Consider the following 22,145-nt stretch of genomic DNA (forward strand, 5'->3'; position numbering starts at 1 on the left):
AAATGATGGCAGGCATCACAGTGAAGAAGAGCTGAGGCTTGTGAAATGTTCTTTCTAAGGGCTGGTTAGAAAGGATCTGTGGGCCAAATCTGGCTCACAGGCCACTGGTTTCCCTTACTTGCCATAAGGCTGTGGAACAGCCAAGGGGTCTGATCCAGTTTAGTCCTGACTCACAGTTAATCCTTGTTCCCTCCTCTGAAATCACACTGAGCTTAGATGCCACTCAAATCCCCACCATATAATTAAATTGTTCACACATTGCAGTTCTAAAGTGTACACCTTAAGGTTTAAGTATACATCTCAAAACGCAGCCTGTGAATGAGACAAAACACATGCTTCCCTCAGAGAAGCAAACTTGGCTGCAGCACTTTGCCAAGTATACAGATGGTTGCAAACCTTGTTTTTTGCTGCCTGTTAAGTGTGTGGAAAAGCCCAGATGCAACTATATCAATGAAGAAGTTTGCTATGCTTGCATGCTAAAGCAGAGATAATACAAGATTAAAGAGGGCAGATTTTAGCCATTGCCATATGCAAGCCATGCCTATTTACCAAACCAACACAAAACGCTTTTTAAAAATAGACTATTACAGGAAGAACCCCTGAGCTCATGCTCCATAAAATAGTTACTGCGCCATCTTCCCAGGGTTATGTTGCCTTTTGGGGTTGGAAAAAAAGCGGTAATTTCCTACTGATTGAAAAAAAATCCATTTCCTACCAGTTCCTATAATTTATTTGCTCCATAGCAGCAAACACGCAGCACATAGGCCTAAGATAAGTTAGCATAAGAGAGTTCACAGAAGGAAAGTTTCTAATTCCTGCCTTCACAGCAGAGCCACATAAAACCCTCCAAAAAGCCTAATTGGAGGCTCAGCCCCCCTCCCAAACAATGTAAGAATAGAGCTTGAATCCTAAGATAACTTCACTTAAAGAAGTTCACATAGAGAAAGTTTTCCCATTCCTTCCTCCCTTCTCAAGAGGGAGCACACACACACACACAGAGAGAGAGGGGGGGGGCTCAATGAAGCCTTTGTGAGGGTGGCAGGTGGCTGCAGGTAAGAGGAAGGGACAGAAAACTTTATTTCTATGAGCTTCCATAAGTTAACTAAGGATCCATCAAAGCCATAGTATGCATTGTTCTTTTTGGGTAGAGGGGGATATCTCCAGATTCCTAGACCCTGAATGTTCCATACCCTGCAACATTTCTCCAACGAAAATAGGGACGCCCTATTCCATAATAATAACTTGACTATTTATATCCCACCCATCTGACTGGGTTGCTCCAACCACTCCAGGCAACCTCCAGAATATATAAAAACATAATAAAACATTAAACATTAAAAAACTTCCCTATACAGTGATACCTCGGGTTAAGTACTTAATTCGTTCCGGAGGTCCGTTCTTAACCTGAAACTGTTCTTAACCTGAAGCACCACTTTAGCTAATGGGGCCTCCTGCTGCCGCCGCACAATTTCTGTTCTCATCCTGAAGCAAAGTTCTTAACCCAAGGTAATATTTCTGAATTAGTGGAGTCTGTAACCTGAAGTGTATGTAACCTGAAGCGTATGTAACCCGAAGTACCACTGTACCACTGCCTTCAGACGGCTCAGGGGTCAGATAACTCTATACCCTGCAAAATTTCTCTGATGAAAATAGGAACATCCTAAGGAAAAGCGGGACATTCTGGGATCAAATCAGAAACTGGGACAGCTTTTGTAAATCAGGGGCTGTCCCTGGGAAATAGGGACACTTGGAAGGTGTGATGTTTGCTCAGAAATAGTGTAAGTGCTCCACTTTTGTGACTTGCAATTGCTTTGCAGATATGGAAGTTGTATCATTCATAACTGACAAAATTAAGGCTGTTTAAAAGACACTCCCCACCCACCTTTCATTGTTTTCCTTTAGGAAAATCTTGCCAAGCGAGTTACCTTTTTCTTTAAGTTACCTGTTCTTATAAACACACACCCAGATGGTGACACACTGCCATTGTAAAGGAAATTCTTCTGTTTCCCCTGCTGCTGTATTGTGTGCTGGGATATATTGCCCTACACCACAGATGGGGAACACATGTCACCCTCCAGATGTTGCTGGATTACAACTCCCATCATCCCTGACCTTTGGCCATGCTTGCTGGGACTGATGGGAGTTGTAGTTCAGCAACACCTAGAGGGCCCTACAGATCTTTTTCAAAGCAATGTTGTGTTGCACAGAGGAACACATTGTCATCACTAAGTTGATGTGCTGTGGGAAAGGGCAGCAATCAGATCCCAAAGTTCTCGTCCTTTGCTTCCTCCAAGTCTTCTGCCAATGGATGTTCTTCTATCGAAGGAAGAAGCTTTCTAACAGAGGAAGCGAGAACCTTTGGATCCAGCCCCAAAGGTCTCTACCACATCAGTTGAAAGGAAACAGCATTTCCCCCTAACTTGAGTTTAGATGGCTCTTAAAATGGATTAGATGAATGCAGGGGGAAACAGGTCAATCAAAGGTTATTAACCATGAAAGTGAAATGGAACCTTCATGCTAGTGGAGCAGTTTAGCTCTGAATACCAGATGCTGGGAACAGATTTTTTTGGGGGGTGGGGGTGGGGAAAGATATTGCCTAGCACACCCTGCTTTTGAGCCCCCAAAGGCATCTGATTGGCTGCTCTGAACATGGGACTAATTGCTGCTCTGATCTGTTCTGATAGGGCTGTTCTTCAGACAGTATAAACCCCCCCCACACACACACACTGGAAAAAGATGTGGGGGGGTCTCTGCCCACTTCCACTGATGTACCAAGTGGCCATACCCCGCTGCCCCCAACTCATTCAGAGTGTGTCAGAAGGAGGCCTAGGAATACAGTGGTACCTCGGGTTAAGTACTTAATTTGTTCTGGAGGTCCGTTCTTAACCTGAAATTGTTCTTAACCTGAAGCACTACTTTAGCTAATGGGGCCTCCTGCTGCCGCCACACCGCCAGAGCACGATTTCTGTCCTCATCCTGAAGCAAAGTTCTTAATCCGAGGTACTATTTCTGGGTTAGTGGAGTCTATAACCTGAAGCATATGTAACCTGAGGTACCACTGTACCTCAAATAGAGCTCTCCCTTGCTTGGAGAAGTTCTATGCAAGTATAGCTGTGCACATACAGAGTTCCTTTCAACATGCTCTAAACATATATGGATGGCATGGTAAACAGAGTGTGAAGCTAACCCACATGGCCCCTGCCCCATGTTCTTTCTGTGTGTGGAGGTTCCTCTGATCCTCCTCTTATCATCTCACTGGCACACCAAAAAGCTAAATTGGGAGAGGGAAAAGGATGAGGCAAATTCAAAGAAAATAATGGCGCTTAACCACATGCTCAGATGCACTGTTACTTCTGATGACCTGTTTGTTAAATATAGAGGGATCCTAAAGAGTGCCACTAATATTATGACTTTTTGAAGCAGCTCCTCCCTTTTGTCCTCCCCTGTAACATTCCAGTTTTTCCCTTCCTTTCTGTCCTGCCTTTGTTTACGCTTCCCTTTAGTGACTGCCCTCAGGGAGGTCTGCCTCCCATTTTGCAAGCCACAGGCCTCTGGTAACGTGATCAGGCTCTGGTGTTATTTTGGGTCGTGTCTTGTGGCTTTGGGTTAGGGAGTGGTTTTTGCAAACTGCTGTGATGTGGCATGTGAGGAGGTTTGTTTTGCTCAGACCTTGTGATGTTGAGGAAGATGGCAAAATGTGGGCGAAAGGACAGTCGGTTTGGGAAGCCCAAGGAGACTAGTTTTGCAGAGATCTTACACACAGTCAGACACAGGCTGCAGTGTGCAATGGCCGCTTGGGTTTCCCACTCAGAGTACCTCCATTCTAATCCATGCTTCCCAAGCCTATGCATATTTACTGGGAAGTTAAGCAGTACTGCATTTGATGGGATTTGCTCTCATGCAGTGCGCACAGAATTCCAGACTTAGTGTTGGAATCCCCTCTCAAGTTCCCAAGGTAGAAAATCCAAAGGGCACTTCCACTGCTCTGCACTCTGGTTAATATGGGGCACAATCCACTGGAGAATTCTTCTGCACATGCCCCACTGAAATTAAAAGAAGCTGCATAATGGGCTCTCGCACAGCTCCTACTAATTTTAGCCAGGAGGACCAGTTGGTCGATTGTGCCATGTGGGCCAGACTTGCCTGCCTCCCACTCCACCATTTTCAATGGCAACCAAAATCTACGTCCCCAAGTGGCCTTTCCTCGCCTTAATGCACCTCTGAGTTAAGGGCAGCTCTGAACCAATTTTGTACCTGTTTATGGTTTTCTCTTAGCACTAGCCTCATCCACCATCTCTGGCACCACTACCATCCCTGCGTAGTGGAGAAGGGCAGAGGAGAGACAGAGGGAGTAAACATTCCAGGGACAGAAATGCGCTCCAACAACTTGGGAGTGCACAGCCTCCAAAGGAGAAAAATGATAACAAAAGGGAAAAGCCTATCCATAGTGGAAAGCCATTTCTTAAAACAGAAAAGGTAGAAGCAGGAGGGATCTATGTGACTCGCCGCAGAGATGTCACAAGCATCATCCAACAGGTGGATCCTCACAATCCATAATTACATTTAACATGTAGATGGTGCTTTAATTGCAATAATATTTGCAACAGCCGTGTAAGACAAAGCAGTTTTATTTTACCTGTAGGACAGATGGGAGTGGGCAAAAGCTGAAAGTTGATGGCTTGTCTACCCTTACCCAGTGGGTTTGTGGGACCTTTGCAACAGCTATGACTTCCTCATGCAAAAGCAGCATTGCCTGGGGAGATGCCTCAACTGACTTAAAGACAGCTTTTGATTGTAGTGTGAGTGAATAAGCTAACCAAAGCCTCAGTTTTCCCATTTGTAAAATGAATATAATCCCAACACTGTATTCCCACACTGTTGTGAATACAGAAGCATAGGGGGACAAAGTTTTCTGCACATCCTAAGGGTTACAAGAAGGACAGAACAAGGCAGTTTCAAATCCTGAAAAGATGACTATCTGAACCCAAAATAGCCTTGCTTTGTCACTTACCTGTTAGAGCAAAGACACCCGACAGCACAAGCGCCCAGTCTACAGCCTGCTCGAGATGAACTGCAGCAAGGTGAGGGGAATTCTGTGTTTCCTCTGCGCCCTGATCAGCTGCAGTACTTAGGGCTTCCTCTCTCCCATCAGCACTTGGCTCCTTCTTCTTTGGCAATGGGATCAACGTCGCTTCTTCGGTGCTAATGGGGAGGCCCTGTTCTCCCATACAAGGCCCTTCAGTACCATCCACCCCTTGCCCTGGGGGGCTGATGCTCTGCTCCTCTCTGCCAACTGCGGGTCCGTCAGCCTCAGCAGAAGCAGCTGGATCTTCAGCACAAAGGCCCGGGCCTTCTCTGCCGACACCCCTTCCGCTGGTGCCAATGCCACCATCGCCGACAGAAAGAGAGCACTTTTCTGCATCACCCTCTGGCTCCCTGGTGTCAACAGTACATTCTCCAGTGCCAGCAGCCAACTCACTGGCACTGACAACCTCTTCTCCGGTGACAAGGCTTCGATCCCCAGGGACGCTACTTCTCTCCTGGGTGCTGCCGCAAACTGCGATGCTGACACAGCAGTCCTCAATGCTAGCTGCTTGCTCTTGGGTGCTAATTACAGCTTCTGCATTCCTCGAATCCTGTTCCCTTATACCAACAGAAATTTCCTCTTTCCTGGGCTCTTTTATATCAGTAGAAGCTGCTTCTTCTTTGCTAGCCGAATCGACCCCCTGTCTAATTCGTCCGCCGCCTCCTCTCCCAGCCCCCTTTTTCTTCCTGCGGTTTCCCTTGGAGGTGCGTTTTGGTGTGGCTGCAGCTGGAGAGTGGTTCTCATTGCTGTCCTCCTTGGAACGAGCAGGATCGTGGTGGACAGTTCCTGGCACCTCAGCTTTCCCTTGTCCTGTGTCCTCAGTGGCAGCAGCGGCAGCAGCAGCAATCACATCAAAAATGGCCGCCCGTGCCTCAGTTCCAGAGGGGCTCTGGTTTTGCTCTTGTTGCCCAGGACTCAAGCTCGCCACTTCCTGAGAGGCTTCTGATGCTAAACCCAGGACTAGAGTAGGATTTCCTCTCTGCTGCTCAACCCTATCCCCCCGAGCGCTGCTTTCTCGGCTGCACCTCTCCGCCTCCTGGGTTTTACAGGCCTGGCGCAAGGCAAAGTTCTCCCCACACCCAGACTTGTGGTGGAGCCAGGCCCGATGGCGCCGGCTCCTGCTCTTATTGTGCCCCTTGCGAGTAGGCATTGTCTGAATTTGGGTACCGCAAGGCTGTGGGATCCTGGGGGCTTGGTGCAGGGTGGGGCTGACCTCCAGGAGGTGAACGTATTCCCCCTCGGACTCCCGGTTCTCGCCGCCGGAATGGCGCCCGTCTCCAGGGCTCCGGGCCCCCAGGACCTCAGGAGGCAAATCCGCAGGGCACCGCTGGCCCACAATGAACCCGTCCTTGTGCACAAACTGGGGGTAGACCAGTTCCGGCCAGGGTAGGCTCAGCACCTTCTCTCCAGCAGCCAGGAGGCAACGCTCCAGGCGCCCCGCTCGGCGTTCCTTGTTGATGCCATTGAGCCACTCGACGGTGAAGAGGAAGGGGTAGGAGTCAGAGGACACAGGCAGCTCCTGGACGCCACGGCCCTCTGGCGACAGACATTTCAGCACCAGACGCGGAGAGCACTCCCGGTGAGGCACCACTTGCAGGTAAAAATCACCAGGGCAGAGGTGCTGCCAGGGCAGCGAGCCCAGCTGAACTAGGACCTTCTCACGGAGGCACAGTGGCCAACCCTCGTGGCAGAACACAAAGCCACTATACTGAGCCTGCAACAGTGGGAAAGAGAGGCACAGAATTATATATGCAGCACTGCCTTGGGAGAAAAGAAAATTGTGCATCAAGAAATGCTAAGTCCCATGACAATGAATACACTGCAAATTTGTTTATTTTGCACCATCTATTTTGCTTCTGCCGACCTCGCAGAGGGGCAAAGAACCACTCCCCGATCATGAAAAATCCTGTCCCACCCTCCTCTGGCAGCTGGCATTTCACCAGTCGAAGGATTTATAAGAATCCCTCCACCATCTTACGGACTAAAAACTTGGTTTCTGCACCAAAGCTGAGATTTTCATGATGCGCACAGTTTCTGCTTTTGCATGGCACCATCATGGAATCCACACAACTGATGGGGAGGGGAGAGAGAAGCCCAGTGCACAACTTAACATTTCAAAGAGTCCTAAAGCTGAAGAAAAGGTACACTCCTTCTCTAAACTGCCACCCACCCACATCTGCCAACACTCAAATGGGGGTACAAGGTTGATGTGTTTGGAACTTATTGTCTGGAGCAAGGGGGATGCTGGAGTTAATGAGACTCAGCCTGACTCTTGGAGTGAGCTCTAGCGCAGAAGGGGAAGTCCACCAGCTGTGGTTCTACAGGTCTGTAATGGGATTCCAGCGTCAGAACAGATTGCTTTTATACTGCCCCTGTGCTGAGCTAGATTTCCCACTCAGAGGTATACTCCGGAGGAACAGAGCCAAACCGATGCAGCAGCTCACACAGGCTTCACTCTGGATGCGAGCCAGGATGTGCTTGGCAGGAACAAGGAAGTCGAGGGTGTAGCGCAGGGCGTCGTGCTGGTACGTCCGCTCCAGCACCTCGAAGACCTGGCTCAGCAGGGTGGGGGCAGTGGCTTCGAAGGGGGGGTACAAGGCGGCCAGCGTACTCTGGACGCATTCTTCAACCGGCTCAGGTTCCTGCAAACACATCAGAGAGAGAGAGCATAGTGAGGGGAAAACAGAATCCAACAGTAGCCTCCCCTGCACCTTCCCTTTCTGCCCTCTCACCAGCTCCCTGGCTCTTTAATGCCCATGTAACCACCAGGGAATCTATGCCACTTCCCAGACCATTAAATACTCCAGGACAAACTCCACCACTGCTAGATCCAACCAGTTGCGCCGGTGCCTTCTCAGCACAAACACAATGTCCTTTGCTGTTTTGCATGACACGGGACTTGCTGCACTGCTGCCAAGGGCCCCTTGTACTTGATCTTGTCCATATTTTTTTTTTTAAGCACATTTTTATTTGCCTTGCTTAGCAAACTCACAGAAGAGATGCAGCGGCCGTGGCTACCTGCAACAAGCATTGGCTGAAGCCTCACGCCAGACCACTGCCCCCTAGCGGCGAGCCAAATGGGACAGGGCAGCAAGGGAGCTGGCGGCGGCGGCGCAGTGCACAGAGATTGGCAGCGTGTAAAAAGAACAGGGGGCATGAGGGGGCAGCAGGGAAGAAAGAGTCTGGGAAGGTGCCAAAGTCTGAGAACAGAGCAGCCGAGGTTCCATCTGGAATACATTAGCAGCTGTGAGCTCATTCCTTCCGCAGCTCCACCCAGCAAAGGAAATGGGGGTGGGGGGAGAGAGAGAGAAAAAAAGGCTGCGAGGGAAAGGGGCCAACAGCAAGAGGCAGCCATTGTGCCAGACCTTCCAAATGCACCTAATCACGAGTTGCAAGAACCCTTTCCGTAACACTTGCAAGCACATTGAATCAGATGCAAACCTTTAAATTTTTTTAAATTGCTACAGGTGCCATGCTTTCCTGCACTGGTTTCAGAATCCAGATCAAACGACTTTGCAAACCTATTGCAATTTATTTATTTATTTATTTTGCTTTGTTTTCAAAAATCCCAAAAACTGCAGAATCAAGTGGTGGTGGGCTTGATTTACAGGGCACATGCTAGAAGCTACCCTATACCAAGCAAGGCACTGGCCTAGCTAGCTGAGGCCTAGGTACCTGCACTGACTGGCAGCGCCCCTCCGGGGGTTTTTGACAGAGGGTGACTCCCAGCATTACCTAGAGAGGCCAGGGACTGAAGCTGAGACCTTTGGTGTGCAAAGCAGATGCTCTTACCACTGAACTGCGACCCTTCCCCTTTGTGTAGTCCTGTACATTTCCAGAGGGGTAGTCCTCTTAGTCTTCTGCATTAGAAAACAACAGTCTTTTGGCACCTAGGCAGCTTAATTTATTAAGGAACAAGTTTTCTTGAAGTGCACCAAAGTCTATGAAAGCTTATGCCATGGACAAACTTGTTAGGTGTTAAGGTGCTAAAAGTTTCTTTCTTGGTTTTTAATCCCTTCCATGTCAATTCAGAAGTGGAATGAAACACATGTCCAAAAAAGAGGGTATTCTGCAATCCAAATCCTCGCACCTAGAGGCAAGCTCCACTGACATAGGAACACACTGCTGGGTACTGAAATGTGAAAATTCTGGAGGGGCCCATGGAACTATCCCATCAATTGAACCAGGGTGGATAAAAAACAATGATTTTTAAAAATAATTAAAAAATGAATTTTTTTAAAAAAAATAAATTGGATTTTTAAAATAAAATGCTTTCGGAGGAAAAAATATTTCCAAAGATAGTTTTCTATTTAAGTTACGTTATAGTCCAAAGGACATCAGGAAATAAGGATTTGTTTTAAGTCTAAGTATATACAGTATATAAAAGTTTAACCACATCAGTTAACAAACATGGATACATATGCTACAATGTTATTGTTTTAGTTAAATAAATTGTTTAAATTGTTATTAAGGAAATGATTGTTTTTCTCCTTCCAATAAAGTACAGCAGAAAAGTTGTCCAAATATAAACAGTTAACTTACTAAACCTCACAATAATTTCATAATAATCTGTCTATGTATTTCTAATAGTATAACCTTTAATTTTTGATATAGCTGTAAAAACTACTCTGAAAATTTATTATTCAAAAAATGAAACCTTCATCTCATTGTAAATATTAAGATTATACCAGCAGGAATGCCTTTCTGTAAAAAAAAAGGGGGGGAATTAAATCAAGTCTTACTGACTAGTGATTTAAATCGTGATTTAAATCGATTTGATTTAAATCAAATCCACCCTAAATTGAACCTTAAAAAAACAACAAAAACTCTGTAGCAGACGGTGACCGTTACAACCCTTTAGAATTGACTTATTTGCACCACTACCTCTCGTATTTATTTCCAAAGGGGTAACCTTGTTACTCTGTCACAGCAAAAACAATTTAAGAGTCTTGTGGCACACCCAAAAGATTACGTCATGAGATATTTGTTAGGGTTGTATCCAGTGTGTTAGTCATACTCAAATAGACCCATTGAAATTAATGACCTGAGTCACATTCATTCATTTCAATGAGCCTACTCTAAACAGGACTAGGTTGGGATGCACTTCATCTTCATCTTAAAGATAAATGCCACAAGATTTTGAGACCTTTTGTTCTTTTTATTTCCGCGTTTCTTCAAATGGTTTACAGACCACACAGTTTTCTGCCCCAAACATTTTGCTGCCTGAGGTGAAGGACAAGATACAGACCCCCGCCTCCTAAAATTCCTTGTACAGAAACTGACTGGACTGGCATATGAATCTTGTTTTCTGCATAGGCAAAAGGACAATGTGCCAAAGGACATCAGGCTCCCTTAGGGAATGTGGGGAGCTGTGCAAGACACACAAGAGCACTGCCCTCATCATCTGCTGCAGCAACCTTATTCTCCCTAACGGTAGGGCCAGATCTGCAGGGTGGCTTGTAAAAACCTCACAGTGGAAAGCTCAGTGCTCACATACAATTGATGAAGAAGTTGGAGTGCCTTGAAACCTATTACAGCATTACGTGGATACAGAGCACATCTGCAACGACAGTGAATCAGGGCTGCACTTTTAGGTTGCCTTTGTGCAAGCAACCATCTGTTGGGTGTAGCTGTCTATGGGGGGGCACCAAATGCAAGAGCACATATTCATGTGCTTTGCATAAACAGGGCTTTATTTTACATTTCTAAAAAGAAGAGGTATGCTACTGTATCTAAAAAATCAGTTCTCCTAATCCCAGGTATGGAAGAGGCTGCCTAAGATTACACAATGGTAGGGAAAACAGGATTTGGTGCTTTTTCTCCTTCTTTCGGTGCCAGAACGGTGATGTCACCTGCCAGAGAGGGGCCCAGAGAAGAAGAAGCACTGCGACAGCATCTGCATCTCCCCACCCTCAGCTTTCCTGCTTCCCCCCCCCACACCTTTCTCCCTTGTCCCCCCCCCATCACAGCTGCTGCCTGCTGCATCTCCTCTCAGCTCACTCCTCTCCCCTCTCTTGCTGACTCTTCCACCAGGCAAAGGAAGAAACAATGAATCTTATTTAGGGGGGCGGGGGCGGAAGACCAGGCTGAAGTATATAGTCCAGCTGGGCACAAGGCAAGAGATGTATGAATACATCTCCCTGGCTGTGTGCTGAGAGTGTTAGTCTTACCTGCCTTTTCACTCTACCCTGCTCTTTCTTTAAGAGCCCCCCTTGTGGAGCTAGGACTCTCCCAGAAACACACGTCTTCTGCCAGCACTCCCTATTATTTTTCTTGCGCTTCTTTGTTCTCCTGCCTCTCCCCCACATTCTTGCACCTGCTTGGCAGGATAACTTTAATGGCACCGGAGGGCAAACTTTGAAAATGCACCTAATGTCCCACTGATGGAATACTCTGCTTTCCTCAACACCATCAGCAATTCTTCCGCCTCATATACACCATATGAAGTGGTATATATGGACAGGATGCTTTGGAAACAAGATGGAGCAATGTGTAACCCTCTATGCTTTAGCTTAGGGGTGAGGAACCTCAGGCCTGAGGGCCATTAAGCATCTCTCTCTCTCAAGGACACTGCTTCACCCTCTCCTGGAGAGCTTTAGGCCGACTGGACTGTGTCCTTGAACTGTGATAAGGCCTCTTGCTTGCCTTAGAAACCTCCGAGCTTTGTGTGACTTGAATGTGGCCTACTGCACAAAGACAAGAGTAACATCTGTTGTTTCACTCATGTTTTGCCTCTGGCTACACCCACCACTGGGTTCCCCCAGAAGGTTGCCTGGAAAAGTACATGGCCTGTGGGCTTTAAAAGGTTCCCCACTCCTGCTTTAAGCCAAACTCAGTGGGCACCAAGTCTAGATCCTTCCAGCCATGTGCCAGTACTTCTCATCAATACAGCAAACCGATCCCTGCTGAGGTAGTTGGCAAGGCCTGCTGGAGGAACTTCCACTTGCAAAACTGGATGTCAGAGAAGTATCATCTGGCTACCCTTATCCTCACACATTTCATCACCACTTCCACCAAGAGATACTTCAGGAGTTCTCCTTCCATGACACATCAAGGAAGGCACCACTGGTCACCTCTGGGGCCTGTAAGAAAAGTGCCAGGAGGTAACATGCACTGGTGTGCATGTCAGGAGAGGGGAGGATTGTGTAAGGATGAAGCCCGAGAACCAGAAAAATGTGGTGGCCAACAGAGGCTGCCTGGAAAAAGCCACATACCACTTCAGAAAGGAGTGTGTAAACTAATAATAATAATAATAATGCAATCCCATCTTTGTGGTTATCAGCAGGTGGAATAGTTTAAGCAAAACATGAATGTCTTCAGGTGCAGTACGCTCAATTTGTTGGAGACAGGAAAAAGCATCTCCAGGGAGGAATTTTGTCCTCTCTCTTTGCAACCACACAATAATGACCATCAGGGCTACCTGGTTGCTGGGGGAACAGTCTACCTGGCCAACTATACCCTTCGAGCTTCCACTTCCATAGGATCTTCAGTCCCACTGCAGCCTGCCTTTTCCTTTCCTGGATTGATTGGGATCCCAGTTTCACCTCTGCTGCGTAAGTAACTTGCCAAGTCATCTGTGCCCAAAGAGTCAAAACGAATAAAGCTTTTAAAAATAATAATTTCCTGGTGATAATAAATTTGAATTGATCTCTTAACTTTGAATCAGATCCTTCTCTTTGAAGAGGTGGGTTTGTTATTGTATCATTTAATTGCCCTTGCTTCTTCTCTAGTGAGTATAATTAGCCAATCTATGAAATCACTGAGCTTAAAGGATATTCTCCATGCGTTTTTCCTCTTTGGCATAAGTAGTGAGGAATTTGTCTTCTCTTCTTTTGTAAAACACATCCCGCTGCATATTCATTAACATCTCTACCCCTTTCCATTCAATCTGCGTCCACTCCAGATCCTGCGTACTATTGCTGCCTTCACCCTTTGGGACAATGGTGAGGAACCTCTGGCTCTCCAGTGGTGCCCTGGGCAATGCCAAAATTGGGTGCCTCTTGACTTCCATTCTACATCACAGCTGTGCCAACCCCAAGGCTCTGCACCCAGTGCGACCAAACCAGTCATGCTCCCCTAAATCCGCCTCTGAAACCAGTATCCCAAATCACCCAGTAAACTCGTTGCCCTTGTGTGGTGGTGGCTTCCCAACGGAGAACTTTTCTTGCCTACTATTCAATATCATTTAACAGGGAACAGCAGGGACTGAACCTGGAACCTTTTCACTGGTGCGAGGAAGCTCCAGTTGTGTAGTGGTTAGAGTGCTGGACCACAGCCTGGGAGACCTGGGTTCAAATCCCCACCCCCAGCTCACTTGGTGGCCTTGGGCCTGTCACTCTTTCAGCCTAACCTATCTTGAAGGGTTGTTGTGAGGGGAGAGGAAGAGCCAGGAATGCTACCTTGAGCTCTTTGGAAGGCAGGTGGGATATAAATAAAATAAACAAGCAAACAAACCTTCCAGGCACATATGAGAGGTAGAAACAAACTTAAGCAGAGAGATACATGTGACTCTTACCTTTGTACAGCAGGTTGCATTCCAGCCACACAGAAGTCAAGAGGTTTCCTTCTAAACACACCCAATGCACATACAAGCCTCCATTCTGGCAAGCAGCAGTTATCACTGCTCAAGGACGCATTCCAGGCAGGCCAAAGCACTCAAGAGGGCGAGTGACAAAGAGTCCCAAGGGCTTGATAAAGAGAACCAGCCAGTGGCACTCATATCCCCAAGGCCAAGGCACTACATCCTTGTTTTACATGCAAAGCACGTGCCCTACAACCAGGGCCAGCCCAAGCCGTTTTGCCACCTGAAGCAAGGCAGGACCACCCCTCATCCCCAGCCGCTGCACCCAACAAGACGGGCAACTGCTACTTACTGCAAGCACAGCAGCGAAGGTGTCCCAAGTCTCACAGCACCGTGTCAAAACGTCTAGCCAAGGCAGCTGCCGGAAACGAGAGCTCAAGCAGCGGCTGGCAAGGGGGCAAACTCATTCTAGCAGCCGGGGGTGGGGGGTGGCTTAGCAAGGCAGTGGGGGGTGGCATTCATTCCACCGCCCCCCTTCAATCTGACACCTGAGACAAGTGACTCAGCACGTCTCATAATAGGGCCGGCCCCAGCCCTCTTCCCACAAGGAAGGCTCAAATTGGCAAGCTGGCTACTTTTCAGGGACTAGCCCTGACCAGGCCTCAGTTCAAGTTTTTAGCCACACGGTACTTTGTAGAATAGTGGAAAGTATGTCTGTTTTACATTCCTCCTTCGCCCCCCAGGAGCTTTTTGCCACTTTCTGGAAGAGAGGCAGGAAAGTAGAGACTCGGAGCCAGCCAAGCTTGAGGGAGAAGTTCTACATCCCCGACAGGAAGAGGCAACCCCCCCTTCCCACACAGACACTGGCAGGAGGCAGGAAAGAGTGGGGAGGCCCCTTCTTGGCTCGACGTCCTGGAGGGTGTGCAAGGCAGATGGTTCCAGGGAGAACAGTGGCTGGCAAAAAAACAGAAAGCCGTCCTCCTCCAGAAATATTGCTGGTGGAGTATATATATATTCTCTCTCTCTTTCTCATAAACGCAAATTGGAGTCTCCGCATCTCCATCCTATGTACTAATACCAAACCCAAACTCCTTCTCAAAGTGTGGATCTTTCTGCAATGAAAACAGCACCAGCCATGCACAAAGGAGAATTATCAGCAGACTTGGGGGAACCCCAAGGTTTGCAGAAGTACAAAAAGGGGGGAACCTTCTATTTAAAAAACCCTAAGATAGGAGATCCCAAAATCGCTCATTGAACACTGAGCATGCTCAGTGGGTACAAAATACTGATTGACGGGGTGGGGAAGGGGGGAAACGTGAGGTGAGAATGGAACGGATTTTGCTGGCTAGCTGGAACCCTGAACCAGGTCATTCTACATTGCCTCCTAAGGCAACCCGGCTCACTCTATGTAATGGTAGGACTGGCCCTATCAGAGAAAAATATTCAAATCTGAACTCAGCCATGAAGCTCACTGCGACAGTATCTGAGCCTAACATACCTCATCCTGAAGCAAAGTTCTTAACCCAAGGTACTATTTCTGGTTTAGCAGAGTCTGTAACCTGAAGCATCTGTAACCTGAGGTACCACTGTATAAGCTTCTGGGAGGAAGTGTAAGATTAATGTAATCAATGTGCAGCAACCTAATTAGGATTATTCAGTGGAAAGGGAGTCTTACCCTGAACGCAGACAATTGGTCCATCCATCTCAGGGTTGTCTACACTGACCATCAGTGGCCCTCCAGGATTTCAGACAGCATTCTCTCCCAGCCCTACCTAGAGATACTAGGAATTGAACCTGGAACCTTTCCCAAGCAAAGCAGATGTTCTGCCACTATGCTACAGCCCTTCCGGCAAGGAAATACATTCTGCACTAGGTCATCATCAGATTTAGCATTCATATACTGTTTTTAGCAGACTCCAGGTGCTTCACATACTCAACATCACCAATCCTTAGGGAAAACTCCATGAGTTATTATCCCCATATTACAGGTGAGGCCAAGAGACAGCAGCTTACCTAAGATCACGTACAGAATTCCAGACTGGAACTGAGGAGTGCTTAGTGCACAACACCGTCTCTTGGACACTATGCAACACTATGGACACTATGCAACCTTGGTCAGATTATGCCCTGTTTTGGGGCAAGTTCACACATGCATGCACGCGCGCGCACACACAGCACTCAGTAATTGCACAAATTATGTCTTAGCATTGGTGGAAAAGCCATCGTCTCACATCAAACACCAGAGGCAGATCTCCGTCTTTCATCTAATTCTACAGCGGTGGTTTTCAATGGGTCAAAGTAAACTTTCAAGGATTGCTCAAAGGGGTTCACTGCCTCCATTTCTAAAAGTGACCAAGTCTTCTCTCTTACTAGCATCAGGTACGGCCAGCCCTACCATTAGGCAATGAGGTAGCCTCCTCAGGCAGCTGATTTTGCGTGTCATGGAAGGTCAGCAAATTGCTACTTATCTCATCTATTATTACAGTGTGAGGGAACAGCAGAAGAGAGGTGCTCATGGAATTTCTGCTTCGGGTGCTAAAATAATTTGGCTGGCTTTAGGTACTCAGCACCTGGGGGGACTGTTCTGCCTTAGGTAGCAGAATGTCTTGGGATGGCCTGCCCAGCAATATACTGTGTAAGCCAGGAACTTAGTCCATATATAATTCAGCAGCAATTTTTTTATGATCAGGGAAGTTATAGAAAGTCTAAAGAAGTGGTTCCATGTATGACTGAGATGTCACAGGCTGTTCTTTATCTCTTTAGGTCCACAGGAGCCAATATAACGCTCTTCAGATATTGTTGGGCTCCAGCTCCCATCAGGCTCAGCCAACATGGCCAACAGCCAAGGATGATGGGAACTGCAGTTCAGCATCATCTCTGGAAGGCTCCATGTTGGCACCCCCTGCATTAAGAAAATTAAATGCCAGAGTTAAATTCTGCTTCATCCTAGCCGGATTGCTGAGGACTAGTTTTTGCACAGCTTTAAAAATAGATAATGTAGAAAAATGTTTAAACTCATTACTTATCATCATTTTCCCTACTTATGCGGCACACATTAGTGCACCTATTCTTTTCAAGCAAGTATACTTATTTTTTAAAATCACTTTTATGACAGATATTAATATTAGCAATATTTATGATATGATTTTATATACTAACTTTCTAAATTCTTCTCTCTTTATTATTTTTTTTTTGGTAAATATTACCATTGCAGAGCTGTGCCTGTGTTTAGTGGTTATGCCGCAACCCCAAAGTCGTTTGCGACTGGACCTAATTGTCAGGGGTACCTTTACCTTTTTACTGATATTCCCCTATGAAGAGTGTCTTAGACTGAAATACATCAAGAACTGATAACTTTCTATTTAAAAACACAGTTGATACCCACTTTTTGAATGTGTGGAGGGAGGGGGGAAATCACATCATTTAGAAAACGTCACCTTGATCTCAGAAATCGCTGCTGGGCACCACTGACTGCCATGATTATATTTCTGCAGATATTTGTGTACCAGGGGAATGGTTTCCATGGAGAAAATAAGAAGCTGAAAAAATTACCTATGAGCCACCCTGCTGAATAAGTGCAGTGCCTTTCCCTACCAGAGAAGAATTCACCATCAGCTCTAGCCCTCACACACCTGGGATTACAGGAGTCTGCCTTATGCCAAGCTAGCTCATTTGCCCATCTAGCCCAGAGATGTTTCCTTTGAGTAGCACTCAGCAGTTTCAGCAGAAGGCCAGCTCTACCATGAGTCACGGTGGAGGCAACTGGTCTTGGTTGCCACGAAAGAGCAGAAAACTCTTATTTATTTTATTTTGCTTATTTATTACATACTCCCAGGGGTCCTATGCACTTTGGCTTATGGGAGGGGCTCTGTTTCCTGTTCTGCCTCAAGTAGAAAAACACTCTGGTTTGTGGCAAATATTCTTCCCATCACCTGCTATCCACCTATTCACAGAAGTATTTCTACACTGCCCTCTCATGGGAGATCAGGAGGATGGTGTACAACATTATAAAAACATTTTTTTAAAAAACCAACACTGTAAGTGGTACAGAACAATAATGAAAATGACCATCTGCTCAAGAAAATGTTAAACAATTTGCATAGGCCTATCAGCTGCCTGGTCCTTTTTATCTGAAGACGCCACAGACTGAACTTGTGGTTTCCTCTTTGAGAAGCATGTGTTGTACAGTCCCACCTGACAAAGAGGGGGCTTCCAGTTTACGCTTCCAGGATTAAAGCTCTGGTGCTTTTTGTTTTTAACCCTGAGCACTGAGAGGAGGCGCATGAAGCACACCAGTCGGTGTCCTGACTGGTACTCCCCTAGACCACACAGCCATTATGGGGGTTATGGGACAGACCCTCTGCTACACTGTCAACTTGCAAAAGCGAAAAAAGAGTGCAAGGCCCACCAAAGTCAAATTACACATAAACTTGTGAAATAAAAGCTGCTGCTTCTTAAGACAAGCAGTTCTGGGAGGAAGATAGTAAGGAAGGAAGGGGTTATTTGGCACTTTTCAGTGGCAATTACCTCTGCCCAAGCCACAGTCCTATTCCTTCCTTGCTCCACAGGTTTCCAAATGTGTTCCACCTATTTAAACCCATACCTAGCAGCTGAGGAGGAGGAAGAGTAGCAACTAGCATGTGTTTTGGGGTGGGGGGAATAGAGTTGCAATGGGAAAATGGCAAGCAAGGTTATAAGGCAGCAAACAAATGCCTAAAAAAGTATCAATCTAGCCATTTTTCCTTTGAAGAACCACCTACTGTGGTTTTGCGGCATGAATTCGCAGATCATGTGCAGTTTGACTCTCACAATTCTTTGCATGTGTGTGCACACCAAAGATTGCTCTTTTTCAATGGAGCCAGAAACCAGGTCAACCTTTTCTGGGGTTTCTTTGGATCTATAAATGACAACCATGCAATAAGATACTAAAATATGTTCCCCTTTGCTGACCTCCCACACAGATCGTAGGACTTTGTTTAAATCCGGAAGAAAAGGTATCTTGCCACCACCTCCAGCTTGGAGCAACCAACCTGAGCCCAGTTAGAACAAATGCCTGGTCCACACACGCAATGAGATCAGGTGTCTCCTTCAGAGCCAACTTTCAGCTAGCTATGCTGCTCTTAATCCCCGCTCCAAAATGTAAGGTTTCCCCCCCACACACCCAATAATATACTCTATCAATGCCTTTTTTGTCCAAAAACATTTGAGAGTGTTGTTAATGAGGGAGGGAGGCAGGGAGGGAGGGAGGGAGGCAGGATGGAAGAGTAGGCTAGAAAGCAGAATGAAGACATACAATTCTAAACCAAAAGGAGTGTTCTGGTTAGTGTAGATTCTGTAGTTTGAATTACAGATGCAGGAAACGTCAAAGGAAACTCTCTGTTTGAGCATCCCTTGGAAAGAGAGACTCCTGCCAGGTGCTGAAAACCACACTCTTGTACTGCACGGCCAGAAATCAGTAACCACCACCACCACAGTACCGGGGTTCCCGACCCAGAATCACAAATCTTAGGCTGGGATCTCTCACATCAGCAGGCATGAAGCATTCAGGAGGGGAGGCGCGGTTGAGGAAAAGACACACCATCTCTTTTAACTACTCGGAATTAAAGAGCAGACTTAGAAGTCCTGCGTGCGCACAGCGAGGTTGGCCAGCAGTACTTACTCCCGGGTAAACACGGTTGCGATTCGGCTGCAAGCCCCAGTTACACCCCTGACAGTAACTCTTGCCCCGCCCCCGCCTGCCCCCCCCCCAGTGCTGTGGGCTCCCTCCAGCGGCGAGCCACTCTGATCCCCATCACCCTCTCCCCCTCCAGTATCGCAATGCCCTCTCTGATGCCCGGCACCTCATTCCCGCTGTTAGTGCGCTTCCTTCAAGGGAGGGGGCGGTCAGGTTAGAATACCTCTCCCGACGTGGCCCACCTCCCCACTGCCCTTAGCAACCCACCCACCTACCCCCGGAGGCCGCGTTACCTGCCTAGCCCGGACCCCCACCCGCCGCCCCCAAGCGCGCACAGCGGCTCACCATGGCGCAGACAGGCGGGCTCACCGACGGGACGGGCTCGCCTGATCTATTGCTGAGGCGGCTGCTTCTGTCGCTGCCGCCGCCGCCGCCTCCGAACTCCGCGCTGCGCCCCCGCCCCCTGCCTTGGCCGGCTCTAGCCCAGCCTGGAGCCACCCCCTGGCAGAAATCCCGGCCCCCGACGCCACGGCTGCCTGCAGCTGCAGTCCCCGCCGGAGCCCGGCCAAGGGCACGTGGAGGCGCGACTGCGGCAGCGCCGAGTGAGCGGGGAGGGGAAGGGGAGGGGAGGCAGGCAGGCGAGGGGAGGGGAGGGGAAGGGAGGGAGGGACGGAGGGGGACCAGGCTCGGCCGACGCCTCCGCTCTCCGCCTACGAGTGCCCTTGAGAGCCGAGCCACAAGTTCCCCCAGCCGGATGATCGCGGCTCGACTTGCAGCTCCAGGCAGCTCAGTCCCTCGAGCCCGCTTTGCAGTGGCAGGGCTCAGCCGGCGATGTCGGAACGTCTGCGAATCGAGAGGCGAGGCTGCTTCTGAGCGTGTGCAGAGTGCGCTTGTTTTAACACAGGGGAGGAGGAGGAGGCTCATTAGACCACGAGGCTGCCCGGTAAAAGGGCTCGCACTCCCTGGGCAAATTTGGCGTTTAAGCCAAGGCTTTTCTTCCTTGCACACACACACACACACACACACACACACACACACGATCCTCTGGAGAAAAATGATTTAAGCAAATGATGCTGAGACAGTTTGAGAAATGCGACCTGGCATGGTAGTGCTTGGACCACAGCGGAGACAGAGGGATCCTTAGATTATGTGCTGTTGTCCCCCACGTAGCTACTGTTTTTAGAAGGCTGGGCGGGATCGTGATTTGTGGAAAATTGGGAGAAGTCACATGGACCTTATGGATTTCATTAAGAGCCTTCTCTCTCTCTCTCTCTCTCTCTCTCTCTCTCTCTCTCTCTCTCTCTCTCTCTCTCTCTCTCCAATTCAGGAACTGCTTGTTTGGCTTAACTTAAACCAGATGCTTGGCCATAAACAAGGGCGGGGAACCTGTGGCCCTCCAGATGTTGCTGGAGTCCAATTCCCATCAGCCCAAGCCGGCATGGCCAGTGACCCGGGTTATAGTCCAAGAGATTTGCTGCCCTTGCCTTGGGACAATAGAAATGTCAGAGTCCAAGCAGGTTGCTATAGAAGAGAATGGCTACTGGCCGCATGCAGAGTGCCATAGCCAGCACGCACACTTTGGGGGTTCGAGGGGTACAATTCCCAGGCAGAGTTTAGCCCCAGCACCTCTCCGGTTCAGAAATGAGACGTTGTCTTTGGATTATGAGCTGCAAACCACGAAAACAGAATCATTTTGATGGAGGCCTACAGGCACGAGGACAGGTCCTTATGTACCCAACAACATAACATTAATTAATCCAAGAAAACTACTATCTACTAGTTCCACATTCAAAATTCTCTCTCTCACCAATAACATCTAAAGAACCCTGCTGCATCTAAACAACAGTCCTCTAAAACCTACTAACAAGCCAGATGCCGCTATAAAGCTCTTGAGTATGGCAGGAAGGCAGTCCTCAGCATGTGGCACTCGGAAGAATCCCGCAATGTGAATACACCTATTAGAATGGATTGGAAATTGTGTGTGTGTGTGTTTGTGTGCAAGGGAGGAGGTTGGGTTCTTCTCCTGCACCAATTTTATACTTTTGAGCCATGCCACTTATGAGTATACCATACGGTTTCCTTGCCAGTGCGTAACCGCAACCGACCCTCATACTTTTGGGATGTGAGACTCCAAGAATGTGAGTTCCAAGCAGGTTTTTGTATCCCCCCCCCCGCCGCCCCCCAGTTTATAGGAGCTGGGCCACACACAAACGCACGCATAACAGACTGACATTGTATCAGCAGTATTTCATATGCCAGCTAGGGGGAGGGGCTACTTTCTTCTAGGTTTCCCTTTCAGAACAAGTTTAAATTCCAGGAAAAACTTTAAACACACACGCACACACACACAACTTTCCAGGCTTTTTGACTGAGCAGAGCTAATAAGCCTGAAAGCAAAGGAGGACAAGGCAGGATGGAGATGCCTGTACCCAGAAAAGCTGCCAATAGAGAAGGAGTGGGAGTCAAGTGACTTAACTTTGATCAGGTTCCAGATTTGCAGCCAAAAGAACAAATAAATTTAATCCATTTTTATTTATTTATTTTTTAAAAACTGTTTAGTTAGGAAAGGCATCTGATTAGCTCAAATCTACCGGTAAATGCTGCCCCCAAACACATGCTTTTGCAGGCCTCTCTGCCTTTGCCACCCATCCTTCCCTCAAGCTTATTTTATGGGGTACGGAAGCCCTTTCCCACAAACGTTCTAGAATAATAACTTTCTGAAATCCACACTGTTGATTCTAAAATGTGGTCTCTGTTGTGGTTGTCTATAAAACTGGTTGTTGTTGTTGATGATGATGTCATTATTATTATTATTATTATTATTATTATTATTATTATTATTATATGTGCTTTTTTCTGGGGGA

The 22,145-nt window shown here is 47.6% G+C and overlaps 1 protein-coding gene across 4 annotated transcripts in view; it reads right to left on the bottom strand.

Moving 5' to 3' along the window:
• ARHGEF40 (Rho guanine nucleotide exchange factor 40) overlaps positions 1 to 19,862 on the bottom strand; it is a 40,153-nt gene extending 20,291 nt beyond the window's left edge. For all 4 annotated transcript variants that reach the window (XR_014540964.1, XR_014540965.1, XM_083582183.1 and 1 more), the window contains exons 1-3: positions 19,627 to 19,862; positions 7,531 to 7,728; positions 5,012 to 6,800 (exon numbers count right to left, since the gene is read on the bottom strand). Coding sequence is in view for 2 of the 4 variants with exons in the window: in XM_083582183.1 (XP_083438309.1) it covers positions 5,012 to 6,800; positions 7,531 to 7,728; positions 19,627 to 19,629 (1,990 nt within the window). In the remaining 2 variants the exon portion in view is untranslated. The remainder of the gene's footprint in view (positions 1 to 5,011; positions 6,801 to 7,530; positions 7,729 to 19,626) is intronic.
• Between the last annotated feature and the right edge of the window lie 2,283 nt (positions 19,863 to 22,145).

This window comes from Podarcis filfolensis, assembly GCF_964270895.1.
Source record: "Podarcis filfolensis genome assembly, chromosome: 13".
Classification (NCBI taxonomy): domain Eukaryota; kingdom Metazoa; phylum Chordata; class Lepidosauria; order Squamata; family Lacertidae; genus Podarcis; species Podarcis filfolensis.